We start from the raw sequence: 27,978 nt of genomic DNA on the forward strand, positions 1-27,978 counted from the left end.
GGCAATGCAAATACAGCACCATTAGATTTTCCCTCATCGTTCTCTCTTCTATATGGATCTCTCTTCTCTCACAGTGAGAACCTGTCTCAACAATACCAATATATTTACTCATTTGTTCTACCTGACAATATACACAAAATAGATTCAGAGTCACATCAGCCATTCACTACCAATAACAAAATAAAGTGTAGCATTTCCTGAATTTTAATTTTTTTCCTCAAAATATATTTTACCAAGGGGGTATAGCTAGACAGAATACCTCATTGAAAAGTTACTTGAATTAATATTTCCTTATTTGTGATTATTTTGTCTGTTTAATATACAGGGAGGCTTTTTGTTTCTGCTTAATGTTCAATTTTAGGTTTTCCCTCTTTTTATCCTTTTGATTTAATTCTATATTTTGATTATGCAAAATATTTGCATGTTACAAAGCTAAATATACATATTTATATGTACTTGTATTTATATATTTACATAATATAAGAATATATTTTTATATTTATATTATATATAAGATGGTTGACCAAAGATGTCTTACTCTCTCTCCTATTGTATTCACCCTCTTCTTACCCATCTTATCTAGGTCACCATTTATATTGGTTTATCCTTCTTGTGTGTATTTCTGTTTCTTCTTTATTCTTGCACAAAATGTAGCATAGTCTTTGCACCTCGGTGCCTTGATCTTGTCACTTTACAGTGCTTCCTGGGACGTATCATAAATCAGTTTAGAAAGGTGTTGTGTGGTATTTATTATAACTGCATAGTATTTCACTGTGCAAATTAACTATGCTTTATTCATTCAGACACCTCGTGATAGATATGTGAATTTTTTTTCAATATGCTGCTCTCACAACAGATACTCTGGGCTGCAGAGCAGAATTTCAAGTATATGTCTAAACATACTTTCACATCCTGTATCACTTCCCTGCTAATTTCAAGAGCTGTCACTGAAGTCAGTAAAACCCTGGTTGTGTGGGATGTTTCATTCCATGGTAAGTGAATGCCCACTGTGGGTCAGGTATTTGGCATATAATGACTTACATGACAGTCTTTTTGCCTCGTGGAACTTACCGTGTAGCGGGTAGGGGGGGGGGAGGTTGAGTAAACAGGTCGTTAACAATGGTTGCTGAGTAAGAAGAGAGAAGGTTGCTGGTGGAGTCAGAACAGGCTTCCCCCTGGAGAAGACACTGGCACTCTGGCAATATCATTTATACTGTGATGAGCTCTGGAGCAGAGATGTCAGCTGAAAGAAAGACAAATCATTCCATGTGCCTCTTTGAGTTACTTTTTGTCAATCACCTCTAGAGCCAGAATCTAAAATCCGTGAGAGCAGAGTAAGTAGACAGTCTGAGATTTACAAAAGCCTTGTCTTCCTTTGTGACCTTGTGAAAGGAGATGTGAATGCTGCCCTTGAATATCCCTCCTCAGGACTAGGACCATGGGGAAGACTTTGCAGTCAATAGTCTCCCTTTTGGACTCCTAACTTCAATCTTGGCTACCGAGGCGATTTTTTTATTTGATTGATTGTTTGTTTGTTTGTTTGTTTGTTTGTTTGTTTGTGAGAGGGTGCATATGGGGGAGAGGGGCAGAGGGAGAGAGAGAATGTTAAGCAGGCTCCGTGCTCAGAGTGGAGCCCGACATGAGGCCCGATCCCATGGCCCTGGGTTCATGACCGGAGCTGAAATCAAAAGTGGGAGGCTCAACAGACTGAGCCACCCAGAAACCCCAACATTAGCCCTTCTTTAAAAAGGGATGGAAACTACTACTCATGGTGTACTTGTGTCCGAGTAGTGTACTTGTGTCCCAGATACTGGGCTGTATTTTCTGTGTTTATCTCATTGAATACACATCAAGTGTGAGGTAGAGATCACTTCTTGCTTGTGTTTTGAGAAATCAGAGGTCCAGAACGGTGGAAGAGAACGTCCAGCATCATTCAGCTAGTAAGTGACAGATGTAGGAACTGGATTTAGATCTATGTGAGTGCCAATTTTTCCTCAGCATGCACCAAACAGTACCTGCTACCGACGTAGTCCTAGAGATTTCATAAGTAATACTAACAGCAACCAAAGGCGGCCCACCAGCCCCCCCCAGGTGATTTCCCTGTGGATGGTCCTTTCTCCTGTCCCCTGCCCAGAGGGCAGGTGCAGTGGGTGTGTCCACACCCACCCCTCTGGCTCCATGCTGCCGGACTTTCAGCTTCCTTGGGACCTTTGCTCCCAGAACCAGCTGTGAATGCCTTGGGCTTAAGCATCCAGAGTGTCATTCAGCCCCCATGCCCCTCATCTTACCTTCCCAGTCCCTAAGATAATGCTCTCCACACTCCAGACATTTACTACATTTTCCTTGAAGAAGCCCATGAGCAACAAAAAAACATGATAGGATGTGTGCGTGATCTGTTTCAACTCCCCCCCCACTCCAAGACCGTAAAACAGATTACCCAGGTCTCTGTGATCATACCACCTATTTTAAAGCAAGACAAGAGAAAAATAACCCCCCAAAAAGGTACATAAAAAGTAAAGGCTCCAGCGAAGTAGGAGAATAAATCACAGTCAAGTATGTTGTCTGGAAGTCGTAAAGCGTGGCCTGCGCAGGCAGGTGGAAGTGCAGTAATGGCCAGAGCAGGGCGTCGCTACCCCCCGCCCTCCCCCATACCCCCCCCCCCCCCCGCGCCCTGGTGTCTGTGTTCCAGCTAATGCAGGGGAGCAGGGGGCGGGTGGTGGGCAGAGCTGGGGCTGTAAACCGGTAATGCGCTCCCCTCAGCAGCAGAAGGCCAGACGCTGAAAGCAGCCGCATCTGCAGTGGTTTTAGCACCGCACGGGTGGATTCTCGCTCGGGCTGGCTGATCCACCTGAGAGGGAAGACAGCTCCTGTGGGAATCCGAGGCCGTTTAAAGGAATTGGACATTGTTTTACACCAAGTGTCCCTCTTCCCTTTACAGGTTGGGGGTGGAGGGTGCTGACCCCCTCAACACAGGTTCCCATGCTTGTCTCTGATGCTGAAATGACCCTTTCTGATGCTCCCTGAATGGCTTCATCAGAAGGTGGACTTTGATTTACCGTCTGGTACCCAGGGCCAGGCTGTGTGTCCAGCTCCGCCCTGTACGTTTTGTTCCATCCACGCATCACCACTGCTCAGAGGGTCATGGCCAGTTTGCAGAGGACAAGACTGAGGCTTGGGGAGGTTAAATGTCTCTGCCATGTTCAGGAATGTAGTCCATGGCAGAGCTGGCCAGGCCCACCCATCCCAGACCCCTCGCTTTTCTCCCCCACATCTGCCTCCATTAACCAGGGAAGAAGCCCCCGCCAAGCAGACATTTACTCAGCGGCCGTTGCCCGTGCTTTAAATGGAGAGATAAGGTACAAACATATGAAAAATTAAATAACTATCAATGCAGAACGACAAGAGATGTCAGTAGGCTGTGCATGCATAGATGGCAAATGAGTGGTACAGGCAGTGGCTTGAGGATTATTTGAACTGCCTTTACCCCTGGCATAGAAAATTCACTTTGTCAACATAGATAACTGTACCAGAAGTGACCCCAGGGACCTTAATATAGACTTGCTTTATTACAATAGGAGCATAAGTGAATTGGCACACTTTTCAAAGGACTATAAACAGCTCCCCACAGTGATTTAAGTTCAATTAAGCTGGGTATTGACAATCTGTAGACTTCCCTTCCTCCCATACGTTGTGATAGAAAAATTGCACATTTTTTTGGTCCTGCAAAGAGACAGATATGTGTGTAGAATGAGGTCTCATTAATCAGAGTTATTTCGTGTCTCTCTCTCTCTCTCCTTTTTTACTTTCCTTTTGTTTGTTCTTTCTTCTCCCTGACGATCTCCATGGTAACAGATAGAACAGCTTACATCATCTATAATTACTGCTATTATTAATAATAATAATGATCATCACAATAATAATAGCAATCAGATAAAATGAGAGAAAAGATATGAAAGAAATTAAATTCTGGCTTTGTAGGTAAACAGTTTACAGCTTCTGAAATAGAGCAAGAGAAACCAGGAGGTCATGGAGAGACCCAGGATGTGCGTTCACAGAAGACTTTCTGGGGTGATGACTGGGAAGGATTTCACAAGAGAGATGATAATACACAATGTTTCAGAACATCACAGCATTTCTACTATGCAACCTCTTTTTCTTTTCTCTTGTCGATAATGTTGGTGGTCATATTGAATGTCTGTGTATGTTGATCTCATAACTTGAAACTTCTTTTGCATTTGGACCGTTGGACCACTACACATGCATAGAAGAGCTGCTTTGGAAATGCTGGAGGAAAAAACCTGGCAGAAAACAAATGGTGATTAACTAATCTTGTCCCTTGACAACAGTTTCCTGAAATCCTGCGCAGTGCCCCATGACAGCCCAGGTTCTGGAGGTCTGAGAGTGAAAGGTTTCTGTTGCTCTCTCTATTCTCAAGGAAAACAGTGCATTCTCTGCTGGCAGGCTTCTCTAACAGCCACTCCCAAACCTGCCCCCCCCCGGCCCGGTCTCTGGGTAATCCCACTTACTTATAATCTGAAGAGTAAGTACCATAGCCTGAGACATTTGTCTTTCTTCTATGCACAACCCCCACCCCCACCCCTAAACGATGGTAAGCTTTTAAAGAGTTAGGCAGTGCATTATCCTTCAGGGCAGGTACTCCTGTGGCTGGCCCAGCACTACCTAGGCACATATTTGAAAATAAGAATGAATGATACACTTCATATTTTGGGAGATCTCATAGCTTTATGGGAAGACAGACTTCAAAACTAAATTCACAGTGCGGTTTGAAAAATGGCTTTGCCAGCCTGAATCACTATACTCTGTTATGTCTGTGAAATGATGCTATAGAATTTTATTCCACAAGCTTTCTTGATACCTCATGGCCTGTAACTCCTTTAGGAATAAAGGCAGGCATAATAGCTGGTGTGGGTCTGGCTCATGAGATCATTCACACTCACGCCAGTACATTGGACACCCTTAAACAACATCTCCCCATTTCCTCAAAGCTCTAGTAATTAAAATAGTAGGATGCAGCCATAAAAATAGACACATAGACCAATAGAACAGAATGGAGAGCCCAGAATTACACCCCCCATAAATGTTTTCAATTAATATTTGACAAAGGAGCCAAGAACACTCAAAGGGGAAAGAATAGTCTCTTCAACCAATGGTGCTGGGGAAACTGGACAGCCACATACAAAAGCAAACAAACAAATAAACAAACAAACAAACAAAAACACTTGGGCCCGTATTTATACCACTCATAAAAATTAACTCGAAATAAATTAACGACTTAAACATAACACTTGATACCATAAAAATCCCAGAAACACAGGGAAGTTACTCCTTGACACTGGTCTTGTCAACAGTTTTTTCAGATATGTCATCAAAAGTAGAAACAAGAAAAGCAAAAATCGACAAGTGGGACTACATCAAACTAAAAAGTTTCTGCACAGCAAAGGAAGTGTGCAACTAAATAAAAAGGGGATCTATGAAATGGGGGAAAATATTTGCAAACTAAGTATCACATAAAAAAAAGCGAATATATAATTGCTGTTACGATCCTTAATGAATGGGCTAGATTCCTGCCAGCTCAAAAATCTCTAAATGCAGTTTTCCCTGAAGCGGAGAATTTATCTTGGATAACTTAATACATGTATTCCTTTGAGCAAGTTAGAAAGATGGGGCTATGCTGCTTATCGTGGGACTGAATGGTAGTCAACAGGAAGAAATAATAGAGACTGGATTGGGTAGCCGAAAGTGGTATCAAGGGCAGTGTTTTCCAGGACCAACAAATTCCATTGACTACAGTCCAGGAAATGCAAGGGACACCAAATAAATAGAGAGACATAGGAGACGATTCCAAAGGGAAAAAGATGATTGAACAAGATGGTAATAAGTTATTAGCAGCAGCTATATGACAAGAAAATGCAGTCCATCCTACCTGCTAACCTTATTTTCCAGGTGAGCTCCCACCCTCAATTCTTTAAAGAATGAAGTCTGGGTACTGGACCTCATGTTACAGAAGAGTTCTAATGTAGACGTTCTTTACTCTTCTGCATGCCATTCAGCCTGCCATGTGTTCAAGTAAAACGTGATGCCAAATCACTGGGATATGATCATGGATAAAATGACTGATACTGGTATCCCCTTTTCCAGTGTGGACATTTCCGAGGTTAACAGCTTGCCCAAGGCCTCAGTGCTGACATTTAGCGGAATGTAGTTTCTAATCAGACAGGCAGGTGTCGAAAGCCAGGCTGCTATCTTGTGGCACCTTGAAGCCCTAGATGCATCTCTAGAGACAATAATACGTGGCCTGTGGTATGGGGTCTGGTCTGGAGGCAGACCAGTAGAGGATGATGCCTGGAGCCTGGAGGCGTTCATGATGTTCTCCCAATCACAGCATTTAGAGTATATATTTCTCTGTCCCTGAGTGTAACTGGTCCTTCTTGCATTGTAGGGAAACCTCCATTGGTTTCCTTGTGTGGGAGTTCAAGTTCACAGAACTGTGAGAAAGGAGCATTTCCTAGTCCAGGTCTCTTGAAACTGGCGTGGTTTCCCCAAGGATCTGCAAAGAGAGGGCTAGTCTCAGTTTGCCTCCTACCCTCTCCTTCAGTGTCTCATGTGTCCTACTTTATGTTCTGGGAAAGAACCCAGAACTACTGGTAAACTACAGAACACAGTAAGAACTACTGTGACAGCCACCAGAGGCCGTCTCCTCCTTGATGCTATTGTTAATAATAGCAGCATCTGCTGTCTGTGGGATCCTTGTGGACAGAGCTGATATATCCTTTATATAACAGGCACATACAGATTTCTGTGGGATGCTTGATAATTCAGGCACTAATGGAGCTTCTCACACAAATCCCCTCACTTTACAACCACGCTGTACTGTTGGCGTTCATTTCTGCTCTCCAGATGCTACTGATGAGGAAACTGGACTTTAGAGAAGTAATAATTTGACCAATTCTGCCTAACTAGTAAGTGTCGACCTGGTACACAAATCCAGATCTTCTAACTCCAGAGCCCAGTCTGTGTCCACTAATATCCACCAGCCTGTGACCAATTTGACCATCTTGAACATTTAGCTTCATGGGTTCAATTTCAGTTAAAGCACCTGTGGGTCTGTGAGTAGATTCCCACCTCCGCCCACCTAGAAGACAGTTCCAAATGAATCTTTCTTGTTTGAAAATCTTTAGAGCTACAGTTCACATCGACACCCCTTAGCTAAAACTGCCTATCCCCATCCTAGACCAGACATCAGGGGCATCAGGCACCAAAGCTAACTTTCATGAGTGGCATTGACCCTCGCCTTTAATATTTTGTCAAAGTGCAGGACTTAATCTACACCTGCTACCAGTGAAACTGAGGGGGGAAAATAACAGAAAGCAAGAAGAAATAGTATCCAATTACCTCCTTCTTTTCAATCTTTCTTCTTCTAACTCCCAGGGGGAACAAATAATCAGAGGACAAAGGGCATCTTTGAAAGGAAAGCCAGCTAAGAAGCTCTAGGTTTCACATAATCCTCTCTCCTCTTATAACTCATCCTGCATTTGTAGGGCTTGTGATGTCTGAGTAAATCACAGGGGGCCCTTTGGACCTCTTAATTGTTCTTTTGTATCTCCTGTATATTTGCATATATCAAAAAGTGCCAGTAGTTGAGTTATTAGAACTGCCATTCACCCTCAGGTTCCAGAAGTCAGGGTTGGCAACATTAGTGGCTTTAAGATGAAATGTTGTCTCTCTTACACATCTTCCTTTTCCATCTTGCTAAAGATAGAATGTGACTCTGGCAAAATGAGTCAGTGAGTAAATGAATAAGCAAATCAATGAATGAATGCATGAATAATCAGATGAATGGATGTGTGGGTATAAGAATCTGTGTGTATTTGGAGGGAAATCTAAATTCGTATGATTTAATGATGCTGTGTGGACCACTTCTGGCATCAGATGACACAGTGAGACTGGGGACAAGTTTATTGTCTCTCTCTAAGCCTTCATATATCTATATCTCTATGAGTATGTTTGTGTCTGTATCTATAGCTGTACCTGTGTCTATGTCTCTCTGTCTCTCTATCTATCTGTATTTACCGTGGTGGAATGTTATATGTACCAGGGATAAGGTATGTAAAATGTCCTTACATGAAAAAGTAACACAATATCTATTATTATACATTAAACCAGGTGGTTCTTTTCTTCTTCGGAGCACCGTGGACACTTAAAAACTCTCAGTCTTTATTTCTCTGTCCACGATATTGTATTAATGAACAATCACTTTTCTCTGGTAATTATCAGTGTTTGTTTATATCGGCATGAACATTTTTTGAGTCTCATGTTAATTGTTTGTGTAACATTATTTTTACAAATTAGAATCAACATCCTATCTTTACTTTCAGTCAGAATCTAATAACCTTCATTCTAGTATGTTTTTCGAGAATTTATAGAACATGTAATCCTGCCTGTGTGAAACATTGGAGATATGTGGTTATCAGTGGGCTGGTTTTAGGGAATAGTCTGAAGATGATTTAGAACGTTTGAACAGAGTTTAATTTTTTGGCTGCAAGCACTATTTCCTTTTTTGAAGTTGGAAAATACTTTAGAGACAATGGAAACCAAATTTCTTTCTGTCCCTCTTTCTAATATACTGAAACAGAAGAGCAGAGCAGTAAAGTTACTTATCCCAAGTCACCCACGGAATTATGGTAGAAAAAGTATTAAAATTGGGGGTCTTGATGGCCTGTGTTTTTTCTTTCCAGTTAAATATGCCAACAGCCACAATCCTGCTTCTTAGTAGTACTAATTAATAATAGTTACTTTCAGTATCAGTGCTTATCATATTGTCTATAGGTATGCCCTGGGTCATTTCTTTACTTCCTAGACCTTGATTTCCTCCTTTGTAAAACTAGGAGGTCAAAGTAGGAGGAAACCACATGATGTCTATGGTAAGTTCTTTTTCAGCTCTGAGAATCTATGAAGAGTAATGATGTTATTATGTGGGCAAGATTCTCGGATGACAAAAGCTTTTTAAGTCTTCCTATTTCCTCATTTGCTTTATTTGTGAACGTGTTTGGAATGAAATTCTATGTCCCATTGCAGTCAACGTTTTAGTGTAGGTTATTAGTACAGAATGTCTGATGGATCTCAGACCATGCCTTGCGACTTCATATGCTGGGTTGTTATTCCGTATTAAATTCCTGCTGGTATTTCTTTCTTTCTTTCTTTCTTTCTTTCTTTCTTTCTTTCTTTCTTCTTTCTTTTTTCTACTGATAATAAAACTGAGCCCTAGAAAAGTGAAGTGACTTGTCCAAGCCTGTCATTGGTGGGGGTAGGTTTCAAATACATAAGCTCTAAAACTCAAATGTCTCTGCTCTCTCCTCACCATCCATTCTTACCTATAGGAGGTAACACACATTCTCCAAACCTGCTGTAAAGGTCCTCATCTCTGCATGTGAATTTTTATGCAAACCTCTTAAAATATTTTTTTGGTAACTAGAGGTAGCATAGAAAATTAAAGCAAAAAGGAACTTCATCTAAGTACCTTGTATGAACAGCATGGATCACATAATCTCACCCTTGTTAATCAGGTGTATTTTACAGATACCTTCTGTACGTAGGTCTTTCTATGTGCAGCAAACATTCAGTGGGATACTTGTGTTTCTGTGAGACAATTATCTATGCTAGTGTGTGTCTTGTGGGGAAGTGTGTGTCAGTACCTGGAAGCTACTGGGCTTTTTTTTTTTTGCGGTCAGACACCCTACATTCCTATTCTTGCTTGGTCATTTGCTCGAGGGTAAGCTGTTCAATTCTTCTCACTTTTCCTTCATTTCTAACATGGCATTTCTAACTTCCTTCTGATTTAGGTAATGTCACTTTAAAATGAGATAATGGGCATTAAGTGCTTAGCATAAGGGGTTCCACAAGTTTAGCTCCTGTGATTATTAACCCGCATATTTTTTAAATGTTTATTTTTGAGAGAGAGAGAGAGACACACACACAGTGCAAGCAGGAGAAGGGCAGAGAGAGAGGGAGACACAGAATTCAAAGCAGATGCCAGGCTCTGAGCTGTCAGCACAGAGCCCGATGCGGGGCTCGAACTCACAAACCTCGAGATTATGACCTGAGCCAAAGTCAGATGCTTAACTGACTGAGCCACTCTGGCGCCCCTATTAACCCCCATATTAAATTAAGGCAGAGCTTTATGAGAAACAGAAATCCTCTGGTCATTTTTTTGTTTGTTTTTTGCACGAGTAGAGCGCTGTAGTGGTGATTGATTGCCCCATGTGGAGCCAAGTATCACATTGCTTGAGTGATCTCTTCCCCACCTCCTCCCCACACCTCTGGCTTTATTGAGGTATATAAGCATGATCCCTTTTTGACCTTCCTTCTGATGTCTCCTTCCTTGGGTTGTGTTTTCTGGACAGAGGACAAGATTTGGACATCAGTGCAGCACAACAACACAGAGCTGACCCGGGTGCGGGGTGCTGACCCAGAAAAGCCCTACACCATGGCCTTGGATTATGGCGGCAGCATGGAACAGCTGGAAGCCATGATTGACGGCTCGGAGCACTGTGAGCAGGAGGTAGCCTACCACTGCAGAAGGTCCCGCCTGCTCAACACGCCAGGTAAGGCTCGTCCCTGCTCCTCTGCGTGGGCCACAAGGGCTGACGACAGATAGGCTTCCCAAACACAGAATGTCGAGGACAGGGGTGTCTGCCCACGAGGGGGCTGCAGTGATGGTTGTTCACCCTGCCGCAGAAAGAAACAAGGTCGGGAGAGGACCAGGGATGGATTTCTCATCCTGTCTCTGACTCCCAGGTGTGGCCGAGAGCGAGCTTTGCAGCCTCTCACAGTTCCATCCTGATGTGCAAAAAGACAAAGAAGACCACACCCACCCTCCAACAGCTGAGGGAATGAGAAGGTTCTTGAGAGCAGCAGTACTCAAAGAGAGCATTTAAACTAGACATAGAAGGTGTGGACTTGGGAAGAGATTTCTCTGGGAAAGGAATAGCATATGAGAAAGCACGAAGGATCTCAGCACATTCACCAAAAAGCAGTGAGTTCTTTCCAGGGCAAGATATGCAGAGGGACGTGGTGTTGGGCAAGGAGGCCAGCAGGACAGGCAGGGACAGTCCTGTGTGTTCCCAGCTCTAGTGTTACCTGGAAAGTACAGGCCTCCATGGAAATGACTCTTTTTAAAAATAAGGTTGCTGTTAGAAAAACAACAACAACAACAACAAGCAAACAGACTTCTAGGACTCTTACCAGAACCCAAAAGGGTTTTTTTTGCAAAATGTCAGGAGGGCTTTGTCAAAGTTCATGGGTACTCTGGGAGTCCCATCATTTTCTGTGACTATCAGTTTATCATCTGTTCCATGGTCTTTAAAAAAAAAAAAAAAAAGAAAGAAAGAAAAGAAAAACAAAAAAGCCAAGAACCACAGGGACATAGAATATCCAAGAATGGGTGTCACAATCTGTCACCTCAAGAAACTTACAACCCCATTATGCTTAGAAGTTAGGAAGTTTGAAAGGCTGGAGAAGATTAGACAGTGGGAATGTCAACAAAGGAGAGAAGTGATAGAAGCCTAACTAAATATAACATGCCGCCTCACTGATCTAGAATCTTTAGGAAAGACGTTGTTCCACATAAGTGAATTTTCCAGATAAGTGTCACTTATCCCTTTAAGCACAAAAATGTTTTCAAAGAGTTTTTAACTATTTGAAATGAAAATCTTTCTCAAATGGATTACATGCTTCCCTGCTTTCTTAAACAGAGGGTTCTGAACATAAAATGTAACCTTTTCTTGATGACTAGAGATCATCATTGTGAAAATCAATTACCGTACTCTCCTTGGCTTCAGCCATGCTCACAGGGCCGATTGGATCTGAGGCACCGGGTGCTGGCCCTCCCCGGTGTCCTCAGATGTGCTGCTTGAGAGGCTCCGTGTTGATACGTGTTCCCATGTCTCTCTATTCTGGCTGTCAAGCCTGCACCTGTCACTCTCGGCACTATTCAGAGTACCTGTGTCTGGAGAACCAACCTACCCTCTTTTCCTTGAGTGGTTTCTAGTTTTCTGAGGATTGTGTTTGGTGGAATTTTCAGAAAAATGGGGTAATGTTCATTCTGACCATGGATTCCCTTTAGTGTATGTATCGTGTGATATCAGTTTGGTGACACCATTGCCTTTGTATGTGCTTTTTTTTTTTTTTTTCCCTAAGTCAACTGTCATCAGATCCCTGAGTATATTCAAGTGCAAGGGCATGGATTTGGGGGCACATATTGAGAGGGACTCTGCCTCTTACTACTTCGAGAAACTTGTGCACGTTTCTACCTTTCCACTAGCAATTTCAGCACCTGAGCGATTTCGTCCTGGTACTGTGCCTGGTACTTATTAGGTGTTCAACAAATGCGGGTGTCGTATTTCTTTCCTTGCTCACAGCTTCAGTCCCAGCGGAGAAGGCCCAGATTTGCACTGCCATGAGAAATAGGTTCAAAGGATGATTTTATTTCTACTTCAGTGGTATAAATTGAAGAATTATAATAATTATAACTCACGCATGCAGATAATCTCACCACCCAGAGAGACCAATGTTGCACTTAGGTATGCGTTCTTCCGGACATTTTCCCACATGCGTGTTCACAGAAACACAGTGAGAAGATACCGTCTGTGTCTTGGGGTTGAGAACGCTCATTAATCGTCTTTTGCCCCATGGCTTATGAATCAAATGAGGTACGTGAACGAGGACAATGGACATGTGCACCCAGTGTCTGCTTTTTTTTCTGGCGAGCTGGCTTGCATAAACCAGGCACTGCTTGTGGGTGGGGTAGGACTGCAGACAGAGAGCGCCTTAGAGATGTGGCCCCAACTTCACAGCCTTCAGTGCAGGGATGGATCCTGACTCAGTGGTGCTTACCTCCCAGAAATGGGCAGACAACCATGTACCATTGTGGGAACATGAATGAATCCCCAGCCAGGGCCTAGTGGACTGCTTTTGTCAGGCTGTTATAATAAAATGCCGCAGATTGGCTGTCTTATAAAAAAAAAAGAAAAGAGAGAGAGAGAGAGGGAGGGAGGGAGATCAGGTTCTGGGACCCGGCTTCACCTGTGGTCAAACCAGGGATGCCATTTCTGATACACTGTGCAGACCTCACAGATCCAGAAGTTAGAAGCAAGTCAAGTAGTCTGGGTAAGTCAAGTAAGTCAAGTAGTAAGTCAAGTTAGAAGTCAAGTTAGAAACAAGTCAAGTAGTCTGGATAAGTCAAGTAAGTCAAGTTAGAAGTAAGTCAAGTTAGAAGCAAGTCAAGTAGTCTGGGTAAGTCAAGTAAGTCAAGTGGTAAGTCAAGTTAGAAGTCAAGTTAGAAGCAAGTCAAGTAGTCTGGGTAAGTCAAGTAAGTCAAGTAGTTAGTAAGTCAAGTTAGAAGTCAAGTTAGAAGCAAGTCAAGTAGTCTGGGTAAGTCAAGTAAGTCAAGTTAGAAGTAAGTCAAGTTAGAAGTAAGTCAAGTTAGAAGCAAGTCAAGTAGTCTGGGCAAGTCAAGTAAGTCAAGTAGTTAGTAAGTTAAGTTAGAAGTAAGTCAAGTTAGAAGTAAGTCAAGTAGTCTGAGGCCCTGTGATCATCAGGGTGGCTTGAATTAGGGCGAATCCCTGGGTATCTTCAAAGGGGGTGCAGCATTCTTCCTGAGGTTCAGCTGCATCCAGGGCTCATGCATACCTTCCCAGGGTGGCCCCAAGGACCCCCGCAAGGGCATTCCCAGAGCCTCTTTCTGTCTGCTCTCAGCTCTGGATTTGGCTCCAGGTGTCTAGGAGCAGCAGGGGGAGAAGGAAAAGGAAGACAGGCAGGAGAAGTTCAGGCTTGGTTCACCTCTGTGTATTTTTCATTCAGTCAGTGACTGAACCATGACACTGTCATTTTCTGGCAGTTTCCTCTGATATCCTTCCCCAGGGTTGCTGATAAGTGCCAGCCAATGGAATGTGTCATCTGTCTCTTTAACTGAAGATTTATGCTACAAACTCTCTGAAGGGCCAGAATTCCAAGCCTCAGGTGTCCATGGGAAAGGTGTCTTTGCTATTCCCATGCATCTTTGTAGTCATTTTCCCTGGGCTTCTACTTACTACCCTGGACTTTATGCAGGGCCTGCGGTCCCGTGCTACAGAGTAGTTTCCAGGACAGGAATCAGCAGCCTGACAGTGCTCAGGGCACCTTGTCACCAGGATAGGAGGTGGCCAGGAACATTGTCCCCAGGAACAAGGGCTACCCTGGTTGAGCCCAGGCCTTTCTCACTGCCAGCATCTTCCTAGGAATTTTGCCCAAGGCTGGGGTCCTGAGGGCAACATGTGATGTACATGTGAAATAAAATAGAACCCAGCTTAGGAAACACACAGAAGACACAGAAAGAAATATTGAGTCCACGATCTGGAGGATGCTTTAATACTTGGCCAGTTAGCTCTATAACCCATAAGGAAGACAAGATTGAAAGGGGCAGAGGAAGGTGATCACCTGGGGGAACCCAGTGCCCAGGTCGCTGGTGGGGATGAGGACCGAAAGCCCTGTCTATCCCAAAAATCTCTTCCATAGTCTCCATGGCACCACGCCTTTCCTCATTAGATTCTCTCATTGGAGTTTATCTGGCGTTTGCATCTTTTTATACTTAACCCCTCTGTGGAGTGAAAGTCTATTTGGGAATATTCTCCCCAATAAAACTGTGAGCTCTCTAAGGCAGAGGTAAAAAGTCATAATTGAAACATATGAACACTGAAATGTCTTGAAAATACATAGGAAAATTGAGACTCCATTACATTGAAATTAATAGCCATAGGATATATTGAGCTGGAGTTTACTTTGGTTCTGGAAAGAAAGCATTTACCAAGCAAATCAGCCAAGCAAACAAGTTTGCCATGAGGATTAAGTTCCTCAGTAGAACTAGTTACTTAGTCCCCTAGAGTGCTTCAGAGTCCCCATTTCCCTACCTGTAATGGGCTAACATCATTCCTGTCCATCCATCCATCCATCCATCCATCCATCCATCCATCCATTCAGGCAGGCACATGAGTGGTTTCCACTTGGGGTCAATTGCTTTACCCAGCTATGTCCCAATGGATTTGAAAGTGATTAAATCTTATTTCTTTTAAACTCTTCCAAAACTTTCAATTTTGTTCTTTTCCCTTAATTAATGATATTTTAGTGAGTATGCAGCTAACTGGCTATATATATGTATACATATATACAAGTGTGTGTGTATATATATATATATATATATATATATATATATATATAATGTTGATATATAGTTTAGATTATATATAAATATATAGTGTAGCATGTACGAATATATCATATATACACACCATACACTATAGTGTATATGCTATATAATGTATATTATGTAATTGCGTACATATTATATACTTTGTGTATGTCCAAATATGTCTACAAATGCACTTGTGTGTACAAACCCTCTCGTGCATTTGTAATATTTGGTTTCAGATGTGTACAAAACAAATGATCAGACTTATAAATCTAGTTAAGGAATTGTGATAGAGAAAAGTCAAATCATGGATAGAAACAGGTAGCTTTTCAGGGTACTCTGGAGTTAACTAAACCTAAAACTCTTTGTCCCCAGTATTTGTACCAAACATGGTACAAATATTAACAGATGATTATATTTTCTTTCAAACAATAAGCATTTATTGGTTCTCTCCATTTGGTATCACATACTTTTCTGTCTGGTGGGAATGAAACACTGAAAAAACAGAGTTCCTGCCCCCATGATTGTCGCAAGTTACGAGAGAGACAGACCAAACACACACGAACACTCCCACCCCCACCCCACACATGCTCAGTTCATGAACAGCATGAAGGAGAAAAGTTGAGAAGCACAAGGATCCTGAGAGTGACCAGGCCTGGGGAGTTCTATTTCATAACAGGGTAGGAAAGCTCCCTGGACTAGGAGGGGCAACCATCAGAATCTTGGGTAAAGAGAAGGTGTGGGCCATGTGATATCTGGGACAGAAGATTCCAGGCAGAGGAACAGCAAGAGGGCCAGTGAGGCTAGTGGAGAGAGAAGGAATGGGGTGATAGGAGAATGAGGCTGGGGTATCCAGAAACCAGATCATGACAGGTCTAGGGCTACGGGTTTTATCCTGAGTGTGCAAGGAAGTCACCGGAACATTGAAGCAAAGGATTGCTCACTCTTCTTCCTATTTCAAATCCAAAGGCTAATGTCAGTTTATTTAAGTCAGGCTAAACCAGGTATCTGTAATTTGCTAAGTCCATAGACAGTTTAGGTCACTCCTTATGCCTGATGAGCTAGAAATAGCTACTAGCTCTCCGAGGACAGAAGCCTTGTCTTATATAGCCCCGATCCCCACAGTCTAGCTGAGCACTGTCAGCAAAAGTCTTAGAGGCCACCTCTGATTGCTTCTGATTCATGGCAGTACTTTTGTCCTTGTTCCCCCAATTACACTGAGTTGAGATTGCATTGGCCCCTTCACCCATTATTTTACTACTTCCCACCTACCCCCACCACATTCACAAATTCTAGAGGAGGTCTCTATGGGAGCTGGAATCCTTGTCCTTTGCATCACACCCTTCCCTACCTTTTCTTCCTCCCTCCCTTCATCCCTTCCTTCCTTTCTTCCTCCTTTCTTTCCTTCCTTCCCTCCCTCCAACATACACACACACATGTGTGCACATACATGTATAATTGGTCCCCAAATCCATAGTCCTTTTGTTAAGCCATGTCGTCACCATTCTACTTAAAACAATTTTGTCACAGAAACAGCATAATCAAGATCACAAAACTGTGGCATGACACCTGCAAAACAAAAATACCAGGGCAGTATTTGAAATCTCTTTAACAAAAGATTATTTCTACTTTAGGTACAGCAAGAATCGTAAACAAGATCATGACTCCTGTAAGGCATACTCTTTGGTATTACCACTGCTGCTGTTGATTTTGGTTCTTGGCTACTGGGAGCCTTCTTTCTGGATGGCTTATCTCACTTAATCCTCTCAATGGTCTTATGAAGTCTGTATTATCATTCTCATTTTTTAACAGAAGTGAGGCTGTAATAACTTAGATGGTCTGCCCGGGGTCTTATAGATACTAAATACTGGACACCAGTTCCAAATAAATGTCTTTGACTTTAACCTCCATGTACATTCCAGACTAACATGCAGCAAAAGAAGAAAGGTCTCACAGAGGGACTGAAAATAATATTTAGGTACTCACAGAAAAGGTTCATCTTCTGTTCTGATTATCAACTGTTATTTAACAAACTTAAACTTAAAACTTAGCACTTTAAAACGATGGCAACGTCCATCTTGTCCACTCATCTGCAGTTTGGGCAGGTGCCAGCAGGATTTTCCCATCTCTGCTCCACCCTGGGTCACCAGGGGCTGGGGCTGGCACTGGGTGTGTGCTGAGAGCTCACTCACTCAGTTGGCGCTAGCTGTTGGCTGAGTCCTCAGTTGGGCATGTGGTCTTTCCATGTGGCTGCTTGGCTTTCTCATAACACAATGATGGGGTCTCAGGGCAAATATCCCAAGAGAGGGAGAGGGGAAGGCTGAACCTAGATTGCATTTTCTTACCTAGTGTTGAAAGTCATGCCTTATTATTTCTTCCATTTTCTAATTATAAGATAGTCACTCACACTGGCCCACATTCAAGGGGATGTCAATTTCATTCCATCTTTTCATGGGGTGAGTGAATGGACACTCATATGTTCTTTAAAATTTCGTATAGATAGTCAACCAGCCTAAGGAACAGAGCAAATGGAAGGCAGAATCAGGAGTCAAATTCATATCTCTACAACTCTGTGTAGATGTTTGCACTCTACTGTCCTGCTGGCCAATAAGTCAGTTCTAGTTCAAGCAGGAAATGTGTCTGACTCTCCATTTTTCCCTCTTAGGGACTTTTGTTACCCTTAAAATAGCATGGCTAAAATGTGTTTATAAGAGTTTGCCATAGGTCTTTAAAAAATATAAAGAGACTATCACATGAATCAAGGCAATGCATTTTACTGTTCATGAAAGCCACCTTTCCTAATGTCCTAATAATTCACTCTTGGTGTTTTGCTAGGGACATAAAGTCAAAATTAGAGGTGGGTGGATTTTACAAAGAAGACCTACACCTTAGAGGAGCTGGAGATGTGGGTGTGTATCTAAGGGAAATAAAAAATACCCCACATCAATTCAAAAGATATGTGTCTGGTTGCAAATAAATTGCTTTCCAGACCATTGATTACTTCAGTAGTCAATGTGGATTGCTCAATAATCAACATTTAGACCCTGTATGAGATAAAGTTTTTATTTTTCTCACCACTCTATGAAATGCTGTGTTCACTTAATTTATCTTGAGTACTTACAGGAAACAGGGTTCTTTTTTTTTTTTTTTTTTTTTAAGATGTAGTATAGTGATGGGGTGCCTGGGTAGCTCAGTCAGTTAAGTGCCCGACTTCGGTTCAGGTCATGGTCTGGCAGTTTGTGAGTTCAAGCCCGGTGTCTGGTTCTGTGCTGACAGCTCAGAGCCTGAAGCCTGCTTCAGACTGTGTCTTTTTCTCTCTTTCTCTCCCTCCCCCACTTGCACTCTGTCTCTCTCTGTCTCTCAAAAATAAATAAACATTAAAAATTTTATATAAACAAAGATATAGTACAGTGGCAACATGAAAAGAGCATGAATTTTAGAATCATAGAAAATGGTTTTAAATTTTACTTTTTCTACTTCTTAGCTCTGAGCATGTGAGCATATTACATGGACTCTCTGAGCCTCAGTTTCTTTATCTGTAAATGTAATAAGACAGATGTTGTGTCTTGCATATAGTAAACATTCAAGATACTACTGTTATTTTAGCTAGTATTTTATCACATTTTCCAAAGAGCAAGGGGAATATTAGTTCTCCTGGCTACCAGGTGAGGGTCTCAGAATCCTATTTTATGACTGGTGAAAAAGTTGAATTTTGGGATCTGTCTCTTGTTGATTTATTATGGGCATACTGACTTCTAAACTAAAGTTTAGGTATTTGTAAATGTGGTATTTTCTTACCTAATAGCACTGTTGAAAGTGTTACAGTTAAGTCTATGCCCACCCCACTCCCACTGCCGACCACTCAAATCCATTCATCTATTTTTTTTTTTTTTTTTTTTTTCATTTCGATGAAGGACACCATCTAGTTTCTCAAGGCCAAAGCCTAGGACTCATTCCCTCCTTACTGTCTCTGTTCCCCATCCAGTATACATCAGCAAATATTCAAACTCATCAGTCACAGCTGACTTTGACCCCAGCCTTTTCCCTTCATTTCCACTGTTAACCGCCTACATTCAAACTTCACCCTCTCTAGACTGGACAAATGCATCACATCCCTTCTCCTCTCCACTCCTATCCCACCCCTACCCTACCTCCCTACATTTTCTATCTCACACAGCAGACAATGTGATGATCTTCCTAAAATGAGATTATATGAAACTGGCTTTAAATCCTTCTCAGACTCCTTACAATGGCCTATAGAGCTCTGCAGGCTGAGCCCACTCCCCAGTTCATGTTCCCCCACGCCCTCCCTAAACCTTTTATTCTATTCCTTGACAAACTAGCCCTCTACATCTTAAACAGATGCACTCTCTGTTTTCTCTACTCAAAAATTTTGTTCCTCTTCCCATGATTAGATGTCAACTTAAATTTTACATACAACTGGGGTGCCTGGGTGGCCCAGTCGGTTAAGTGTCTGACTCTTGATTTTGGCTCATCATGAGCTCATGGTTCGTGATCGAGCTCTGAGTTGGGCTCTATGTTAACAGCACAGAGCTTTCTTGGGAATCTCTCTCTCTCTCTCTCTCTCTCTTTCTCTCTTTCTTCCCCTCCCCCACTCATACTCACTCTCTCTCTCAAGATAATAAAACATTTAAAAATTTTTACATACAACTAAAGTATATACTCTATCATTTTTTATCACTTCATCCTATTTTAATATTCTGCACAGAGGTTATTACTACCTGATATTTTCTTCCTATTTGTTTGTTTACTATCTGCCTCTGTCAGTAGAATGTGAACTCCATGAGGGAGGGATCCTTCTTTGTTTAATTCACCACTTTATGCCCCAAGTGCCTAGAACAATACCTGGCACCCAGGAAACATGGAGGGAGTAGTTGTTGAATGAATAGAATATTCCACCTCAATGAATAGTTAGTATCACTGGTGTCCATATTATGTCAGAGGACCCATGATAAAAGAAGTACATTTGGCTAAACCTGCTGCGGAGACCCTTGTAAGCAGAGAGGAGTTTGTGAGTGGGAAGGGCAAGACTGGGAGGTGGGAGCCACCATTCTGCTTCTGGCTCCAACACAGACTCTCTGTGACCTTGAACAACTTACTTACACATTTTAATGGACCTCAATTTCTCTTCTTTAACCTTAGTTGGTTATATTTGATGTTCCCTAAGTGCCCTTCCCACGGTGACACTTCATGACTCTACTAACCAACACAAAGTGAGTTAAAATGCATGTGACGGTTTATTACTTTCTTGTCACTGTAAGGAACTGGAGGAGTCAGTAAAACAAAAACAAAAACAAAAAAAAAAGAGGATTTTCCTAAGACTCTGAAGACAATGAAATATGATAATTTATTTATATAGCAGGTGACATTTTTCATACCCTCATGCACCTGATCTTCTCCTCAGAACATTTTTACATATGGTGATACCGATTGTGCAGGGAAGGTGCGAAACTTCCCCAAGGTCCTAACAAGAGTGGCAGGGTTAAGAATTTCTAGCCTTAGAGTAAGTATGCGTGTCTTATAGTAGTTACTTTATATATAGTAAATATATAGTATTTACTGCAGTGGTTGGGAGGTGGTGTGGAAAGGGAGTGATACCAACTGCACCGATGAGGCCCGTCAGTCTGCACACACTTCGTGTCTAATGACAGCTCAGCTTGTTATGGGGAGTCACGGCCGACCTGGCATTTTCCTCACGCCTGGGTCCTCACTGCAACGGTGCCAGAGCGAAGGCAGCAGCGTGCCCATGAAGAATGCAGGCATCACTTGTCTTGGGCTACTGCATATCAGTCATGTGACCTTAGAATAGGTACTCAACAGCCGTCAGCCTCAGGTTCCCCATCTCGAAGAATGCAGATGACATAAATAACGCTAATTGTACTCACATCATTTCTAAGGATAAAAATAGGTGGAAACTTTATAATTGAAGTTCCTCAATTTACCTAAGTTCATTTGAAATGACACAGGTGTCTTTCTCTACCTAACTCCCCCCGCCCTCTCACTTTTGCCGAGAGACAAGAATGAGCGCATTATGGCGGTTTTATTCCTCCATGCTTTCCTATGCACGTGTGCGCCTGCACCCCTGTGTGTGCCTGTGTGCACGTGTGTGCGTAAGTGCACGTGCAGGATCTGATGAGAAATACCAAGCAATGTGCTGGGTGCTGTGCAGATGTCAAACCATAATCTCGGTATTTCATGGTGGACATGTTTTAGGCTCTGAAGCAATAGGTAGGTAGGTAGGTAGGTAGATAAAAATAAATAACTCAGCTCCCCTGTTCTGCCACTTCTTTGCCAAGTGGCCATTGTCAGGGTATATAACCAAAGTTTCTGAGTCACATTGTCCCATCTGCACAATGGGTAACATATTAACCCAATTTGCAGCCTTTTTCAGGGATTGCGAACATATACACAAAGGGGTTGACCACACTGACTGCTACCATTTAAGGAGCCTGTGCCCTTGTCGATAGAATTAGAGACAATATTTAGAAGTTACAAGGATGTAAAGTGCTCCAGAAATGAACAATTAATTCCATTTAGGTGAATCTTGGAGATCTTCTGTGGTAAGGCTTTACTTTTGAGACACAGCATGGATAAGAGTCACTGTGAGGGGGAGAGGCATAGAGCGAGACCATTCTTAGGGAGTGGAGGAGAATCCTATTTAGGAGTGAAGTAGTTGATAGTGTTGCTATTTATTTCAGTGAGGAGGCAGAAAGGATGGGAAGGAGGATGGGTAGGAAGGAGGGAGGGCCTTCTATGTTGCAGATACCTTCCAACATGCTTCTGTAGATGAACTTCACTACTTCTGCTGAGTGAAGACTGGAAAGTGATACAATCGGAAGACTAGCCATGAAGACGTAGAAACAGCTGACTGGGTCAGGAGGACACTACAGACAAGGAATCTAGTGAGGTCCATCTCTGCAGTCAAGGGAAGAGGTAAGAAGCATGGGGTCATAGAAATAGGAAAGGAAACAAGAGAGCGATCAGATTGCTCTTGATGAACAAAATAGACTCAAGGAATGCTGTTCAATGGGAATGTAAAAAGTTTTCTAACAACTGCATTATAAACATAAAAAGAAACAGGCAAGATGAATTTTAATACTATGTTTTATTTGTGACAATATATCCAAAATAGTATCTATTCAATGTCTAATTAGGCGAAATGAATTTTAATACTATGCTTTATTTGTGACGATATATCCAAAATAGTATCTATTCAATGTCTAATTAGCAAAAGAAAATTATTACGATTTATTTTATTTTTCCCAAATCTTGAAAATCTGATGTGTATTTTGCATTTACAACACATTACAACACATTTCAAGAGCTGAATCGTTACATGTGGCTAGTGGCTACCATACTGGATAGTGCAGGTCAAAAACGTTTTCATTCGGGATAAGGCTTCCAGCGCAAAACCAATTAACAGAAAAATTGGAGTTAAGTGGCTAGAGTGTGTTTATTCTAGTAGGGAATAAAGTAGATTTTGTACTCAGTATGCTGATTTTGAGATATGGGATGGGCGGTTAGGCTAGCGGGCTGTGCTGAGGCCTGAGGTCCGGGGTCAGAAGTGGCAGGGTCACAGGTGAGCAGAGTGGGAGACATCAAGTCCATTAAATAGCACATTAGGGGAAGGGTGCTAAGGGGAAGTGGGGTGGGGGTGATAAAAGAAAGCTGTAAGCAGTGAGAATGGGGCCCTAGGGTGTTGTGATAAAGGAAGCAGTGTGGGAAGTAAACAGTGCCCGAGCCCTGGAGATCCCATAAGTGCACAGCGTAAAAGTTCTAAGCAACAGTCATAGAAATATTGCAGAGGGGATCTCTGCAGCCCTAAAGATGGGTTACTGTTAGGGATAATCGACTCTCATACTCTTAAAAGTTGGTATAAAGGCGAAGAGGGGGTCTAGAGTCCCTGTATCCAGATGTGGAAGTTCAGCCAACAAGAGAATCAAGGAGTACCAGGATCACTAATTATTATAACAGTAACACCCCCAGCAGTGATGGCAGCACCTGACAGATGTGTAGCATGTGGGTGTGTGCATACATGTGTATACAGATACATATGTCCATGCGTGCATATTCATGTGTGCATGTATGCATATTTAAACACACATGCTATTTTATATTTTCTCATCGCCACTTAATAAGGTGTTATTATTCCAGGTACATAAATGAGGAAATGGAGACTTCAAAGTAAAGTAACTTGCTGTGGGTCGTACAGGGACCATCCAAATTCAAGTAGCTCTAACTTCAAAGGTCATACTCCTAAAAGTCAGAGACAGATATCAAGAGAAGATGAAGGAAAAGCAGGATCAAGATTCTGAGTCCAGATAACTTATTTTGTGGGCTGATTCTGCCAAATGGAGAGAGATGTGTTTACTGAAGAGAACATATCAATATAGGGTACATGTAGCTAGTTACAACATGTCATGTGTATATACATATGTAAAACAAATCCATGTATACATATGTATGCATACACAAATACCTGTATATGATATGTATATATGCATTTTATTCAGTTTTTCTTTTCAGGCTCCTAATGATCCCCGTGTAGGGGACACTTAAAATAGAGAAAAAAGAAAAGAAACAATATTAGCATGAAGCCTAGCTTTTGAATCTAATAGCTTTAATGTGCCAGGATTTTTAGTATGTATTTTTTAGTTCCTAGTATAGATGGATTGTACACCCATCTCATTTAATCTTTATAATGTCTGAGCCATGTTTTTACTGATAAACAAACGGAGGCTCAATGAGGTTAAGTGAAGGAAGAACCACATGACCCTATCCATATCTGAACAAACACAAGTGACTCTAATAAAACCTGTGGTGATTAACTTCAGTTTGGTGGACAAATGAAAACAATCCTTGTTTTAGTCTGCCAGGTCACCAGCTCCTCAGAAGCCAGTTCTACAATATTCTCTTGAACTGAATCAGGACAAGGCTGGATTTTGCCCAGTAAACTGGTATTATATATACAGCCAAGTCACTACAAAATCTCTCTGGGCAATCATTTCATAAGATGTCCCCAAGAATAGAAAACTAATTCTCTCTGTGAACACATCGCTGACAGGGAAAAGAAGTCAGATAAGAAGAAAATCAGAAATGAAGTTGCTGACACCCTAACAGACCATCTGTATATTCAGTAGAGTTTTTGGATTGAGTTTAGAGAGGATAAGACATCACAATATTGGAATAGGTTGCAGAAACCCATTTGGAAAGTTTAAGACAGAGACAAAGGAAAGAAGGAAGAGAGGGAATGAGAGAGGGGAGAGAAATAGAGGGACAGGGGGTGGGGGTGAGTGTCATGGAGAGAGAGAGGGAGGGAGGGAGGGAGAAGAAAAATAACCCCTTTGAGGAAATTGTCTCTGAGTTAGAATCCTGTATTCTGTTTCACTGTGTATCTTGAATAAAGTTGAACAGATTCTCAACTTGGAGATATGATCCTAGGGCAGATAGCCCTATGTGATCTTCCCAAGGGCCTCAAGTTATGAAGTTGAAAAGAGGAGTCCATGACAACAGACATAGACATGACAACTCTTCTAACCAGGTCCCCCTACAATGAGCTTCTTAAAGGGAGAAATGGTTATGGTGGCAATAGGAACCCTAGGATGACAATCTGTTGGTAGCTGAGAGGCACAGAAGACCTACATTTCCTCAGCGGCAGAAATGAAATAAAAATTATTTGCCAAGTGAGACTTTTCTACCTCTGAGTGTTTAAGAATAACTACTTGGTCTTACTCATTTCTGAACACCTCTTCTAGAGCCTTGCCTGTACCTGGCACAAAGCAGGTGCTCAAAATTCTTCCTTGTATGTGAAAATCATATGAGAATATGGTTTTAACAAAGTACTTGGAAAACAATAATGGCATTCCTGTATCAGACAGGATTGGCTAAATTATGCTGCAGTGGTCATAACAAAATAAAAACCAGAATTTCTCTATGGCTTAAGATAACAAGGTTTCATTTGTCATGTAGACCAGATACTCATCAGGGAGTGGTTTGGGGCCCTGCCTTCAGTCTTCTCACTCCATGACCCAGAGTCATGGAGTAGCTCCTCCTTGGGGGTTGCTGGTCACCTTGGAAGAGGAAGAGAGGGCTCTGGAGTGCCTCAACCCTGCTCTAGCCTGGAGTGACATATGTCACTTCAGCTTACAAGTCATTGCCCAAAATGAAAGACATAGGGGAGGAAAAGTAATTTTTCCTCAAAACTTTTGAGTTTCTTGGCTAAGACCCCTGTGAGAAAAGACAGATGAACAAGAGAAAAACAAACAGAAGTTTATTAACATGTATATCTCATGTATACACAAGAGATGCCCAGGGAGAAATGAACAATTCAAAGAAGTGGCTTAGAACTCCAGCTTATATGACAGTGCAGCAAAGAACAGTACATCTGTGGAGACATGATAAGACAAAGGAAAACAGTTTTAGGTTTCCAAGAGCAGAGGTAAAGGCCAGTGAGTAAAATTGTTATGTAGATTCCTCTGGTGCCATCTCTAGGCTGATAGGGTCTAAAGTTGTTGGCAATTGGTTAACTTTTGTCCTCCTAAACAGAGAGAGGAGGAATAACTTCATAAATGTGTGTCCTGCTTTCAGGCAAATTTAGGGAGGACGAGGAGGTTTGTTTGTCTCTACTTCTCAGTTACCTTCAGCTCAAAATAATCCTTAGGGCAAGTGGCATATTTTGAAGTGTCATATTGTGCTAGCCTTCAAATACCTATAACCCCAAGGGGACCAGAAACTATAATGCCACCATATGCCTGAAAGATGAAGAAGCAGAAATAATTGGTGCATAGCCTCAGTGCCCATCACAGAGTTTGGGGGGGTGGGGGTGGGGTGGGGAGGGAAGAACAGGGACGAAAAGAACTGAAAACAAAGTCATACCCTAATTAGAGTTGAAATAAAAGGGCATGCTTGCAATATTGCTTTCTTCTTGTCGTCTACTACAAGATGTATTATTTTTTTTTTTATAATGTAGGACATACCAGAAAGAAAAGTGTATCAGATTTCTAAAATACTAAAAGTTATTTTTAAACCTACAAGTCTATTTTTAGGTCCTCACTTATGAATATATATAGCATGAATTTTAGTTTTAGCTAAGATAGAGTATTTGATTAATATCAAAATCAGCTTTACTATTTAATTAATATTACAATTTCAGTGTTAGTTCACGCTAATGTCAACATAACTTGTAGGGCTAATATTTAGAAAGTATTATTATATTCCTTTCTTTTTGAAAATCAAAGCAAACTTTCAAAATCAATTCTGTAATTAGTCACAAAGCCCTAACACACGTGTGGATAAAAATGTGTCTATATGCATGTGTTGATGTATAGATGAAAACATTATATATTTTTGACTCACACAAATGTTTTGACTCACAAAAACATCACACAAAAATGTTACTTCTATGAATCCATTTGCCCCTGAAATAACATTCTTATGTGTATGTATTTGCACAAATGTATAAAACAGAACATCACCGTGTCCTGTCGATATATTTTCCCTTATGCTCTGAATGCTAGCATACTCAGTCTGGCATCTGGAGAGCCGACAAAGCAGATGGTACCGGACGCTCTTGGACAACAGGGCTGGTGCCCCATCCTGCAAACGCCCCAAGGCGACAAGCACACCGCTGCGCCATCTTGCACTGAGTGCATCCCGGTAGCTTGGGTTACTTTCCCGCAGGGCTGCTTCTGCTGTTCCATATTTTATATTTGGGGGAGTTGTTTTGATATTTCAACACTTTCAGATGCGTTCAGGTGATGGTGCATGGACTACAGCAAAGAACCAAAGGGAGGTTATTACTCTGGATGTTATAAGATCAACATTTTGTGACAGCTAGAAGTGCTTTCTGAAAAAGATGAGGGGAACGCTAAAATGACCAGGCAGTTGGGGATTGGTAGAAATCCTCTAACACCATGAAGGACTTTGGACTTTGTAGCAGCTGGAGAAGATTAGCCAATAAATGAATGAAGAGAGCTAGAAGAAAAGATGTCCTGGGGTGGTTCCTGCTGCAATTTGAATGGGTCTCTGTAGGGTCTACCAAGACCATTATAGTGCTGATTGATTAGTACCAGAAAAGCAATCCTACACCCTGCTACATGAAGGACTGAAGGACGAAGGTCTGTGCCTACTCTGAGTATTCTTTATACTACACAAGGGTGCTCTGGGTGCCACAGAAGGATGTGTCCTGCTTTTGATAACTTAAGTCCTTGGCTTCTTAGTGATACCAAGCTTCTCGCAGTTGCAGGATTAGGGTATCTTTGTATCTAAGCCTGTTCAATCTCATCTGGTACTTTTTTGGTCAAAGTAAGTATAACTCCCCCTCCAGTTACTCACCAGTGCCCTTGGGTCTTTGGGAGATATGTTCTTTCCTGCCTCAGGGCAAGTGTAATTTCATTTCTCATCCTCCATCGTGCCTGAATACACAGTTTACCTAAAGGTTAAGAATTATGAGTCTAATTAAGAGGCTGGACCAATTCCACTACATTAACATGAATAGTGCATGGAAAGCACTCCCCATGGCTTCATTTTTTAAGCTGTAACCATTTCCATGTCGCTTCGCTCTTTCCTGTTTTTTCTTCCTGCTCCACTTAATGAAAATCTAATGGTGGCAATGGTGCCTACCTTGACCAAAGAGAAAAGGTGGTAATTGTTCCCGCCTGTCTCTTTCTCATTCCCTCACTGCTAAGGGCAGTGTCCTAGAGACAGGTTTACTTTAC

General features: G+C 41.9%; 1 protein-coding gene across 3 annotated transcripts in view; it reads left to right on the top strand.

The window, feature by feature from the left end:
- Positions 1-27,978, top strand: part of CNTNAP5 (contactin associated protein family member 5) — an 809,440-nt gene that overhangs the window by 554,516 nt on the left and 226,946 nt on the right. For all 3 annotated transcript variants that reach the window (XM_078451401.2, XM_078451402.2, XM_078451400.2), the window contains exon 13: positions 10,422-10,622. In XM_078451401.2, the coding sequence (XP_078307527.1) occupies positions 10,422-10,622 (201 nt within the window). The remainder of the gene's footprint in view (positions 1-10,421; positions 10,623-27,978) is intronic.

This window comes from Panthera onca, chromosome C1 (assembly GCF_046562875.1).
Source record: "Panthera onca isolate mPanOnc1 chromosome C1, mPanOnc1 haplotype 2, whole genome shotgun sequence".
Taxonomy (NCBI): Eukaryota; Metazoa; Chordata; class Mammalia; order Carnivora; family Felidae; genus Panthera; species Panthera onca.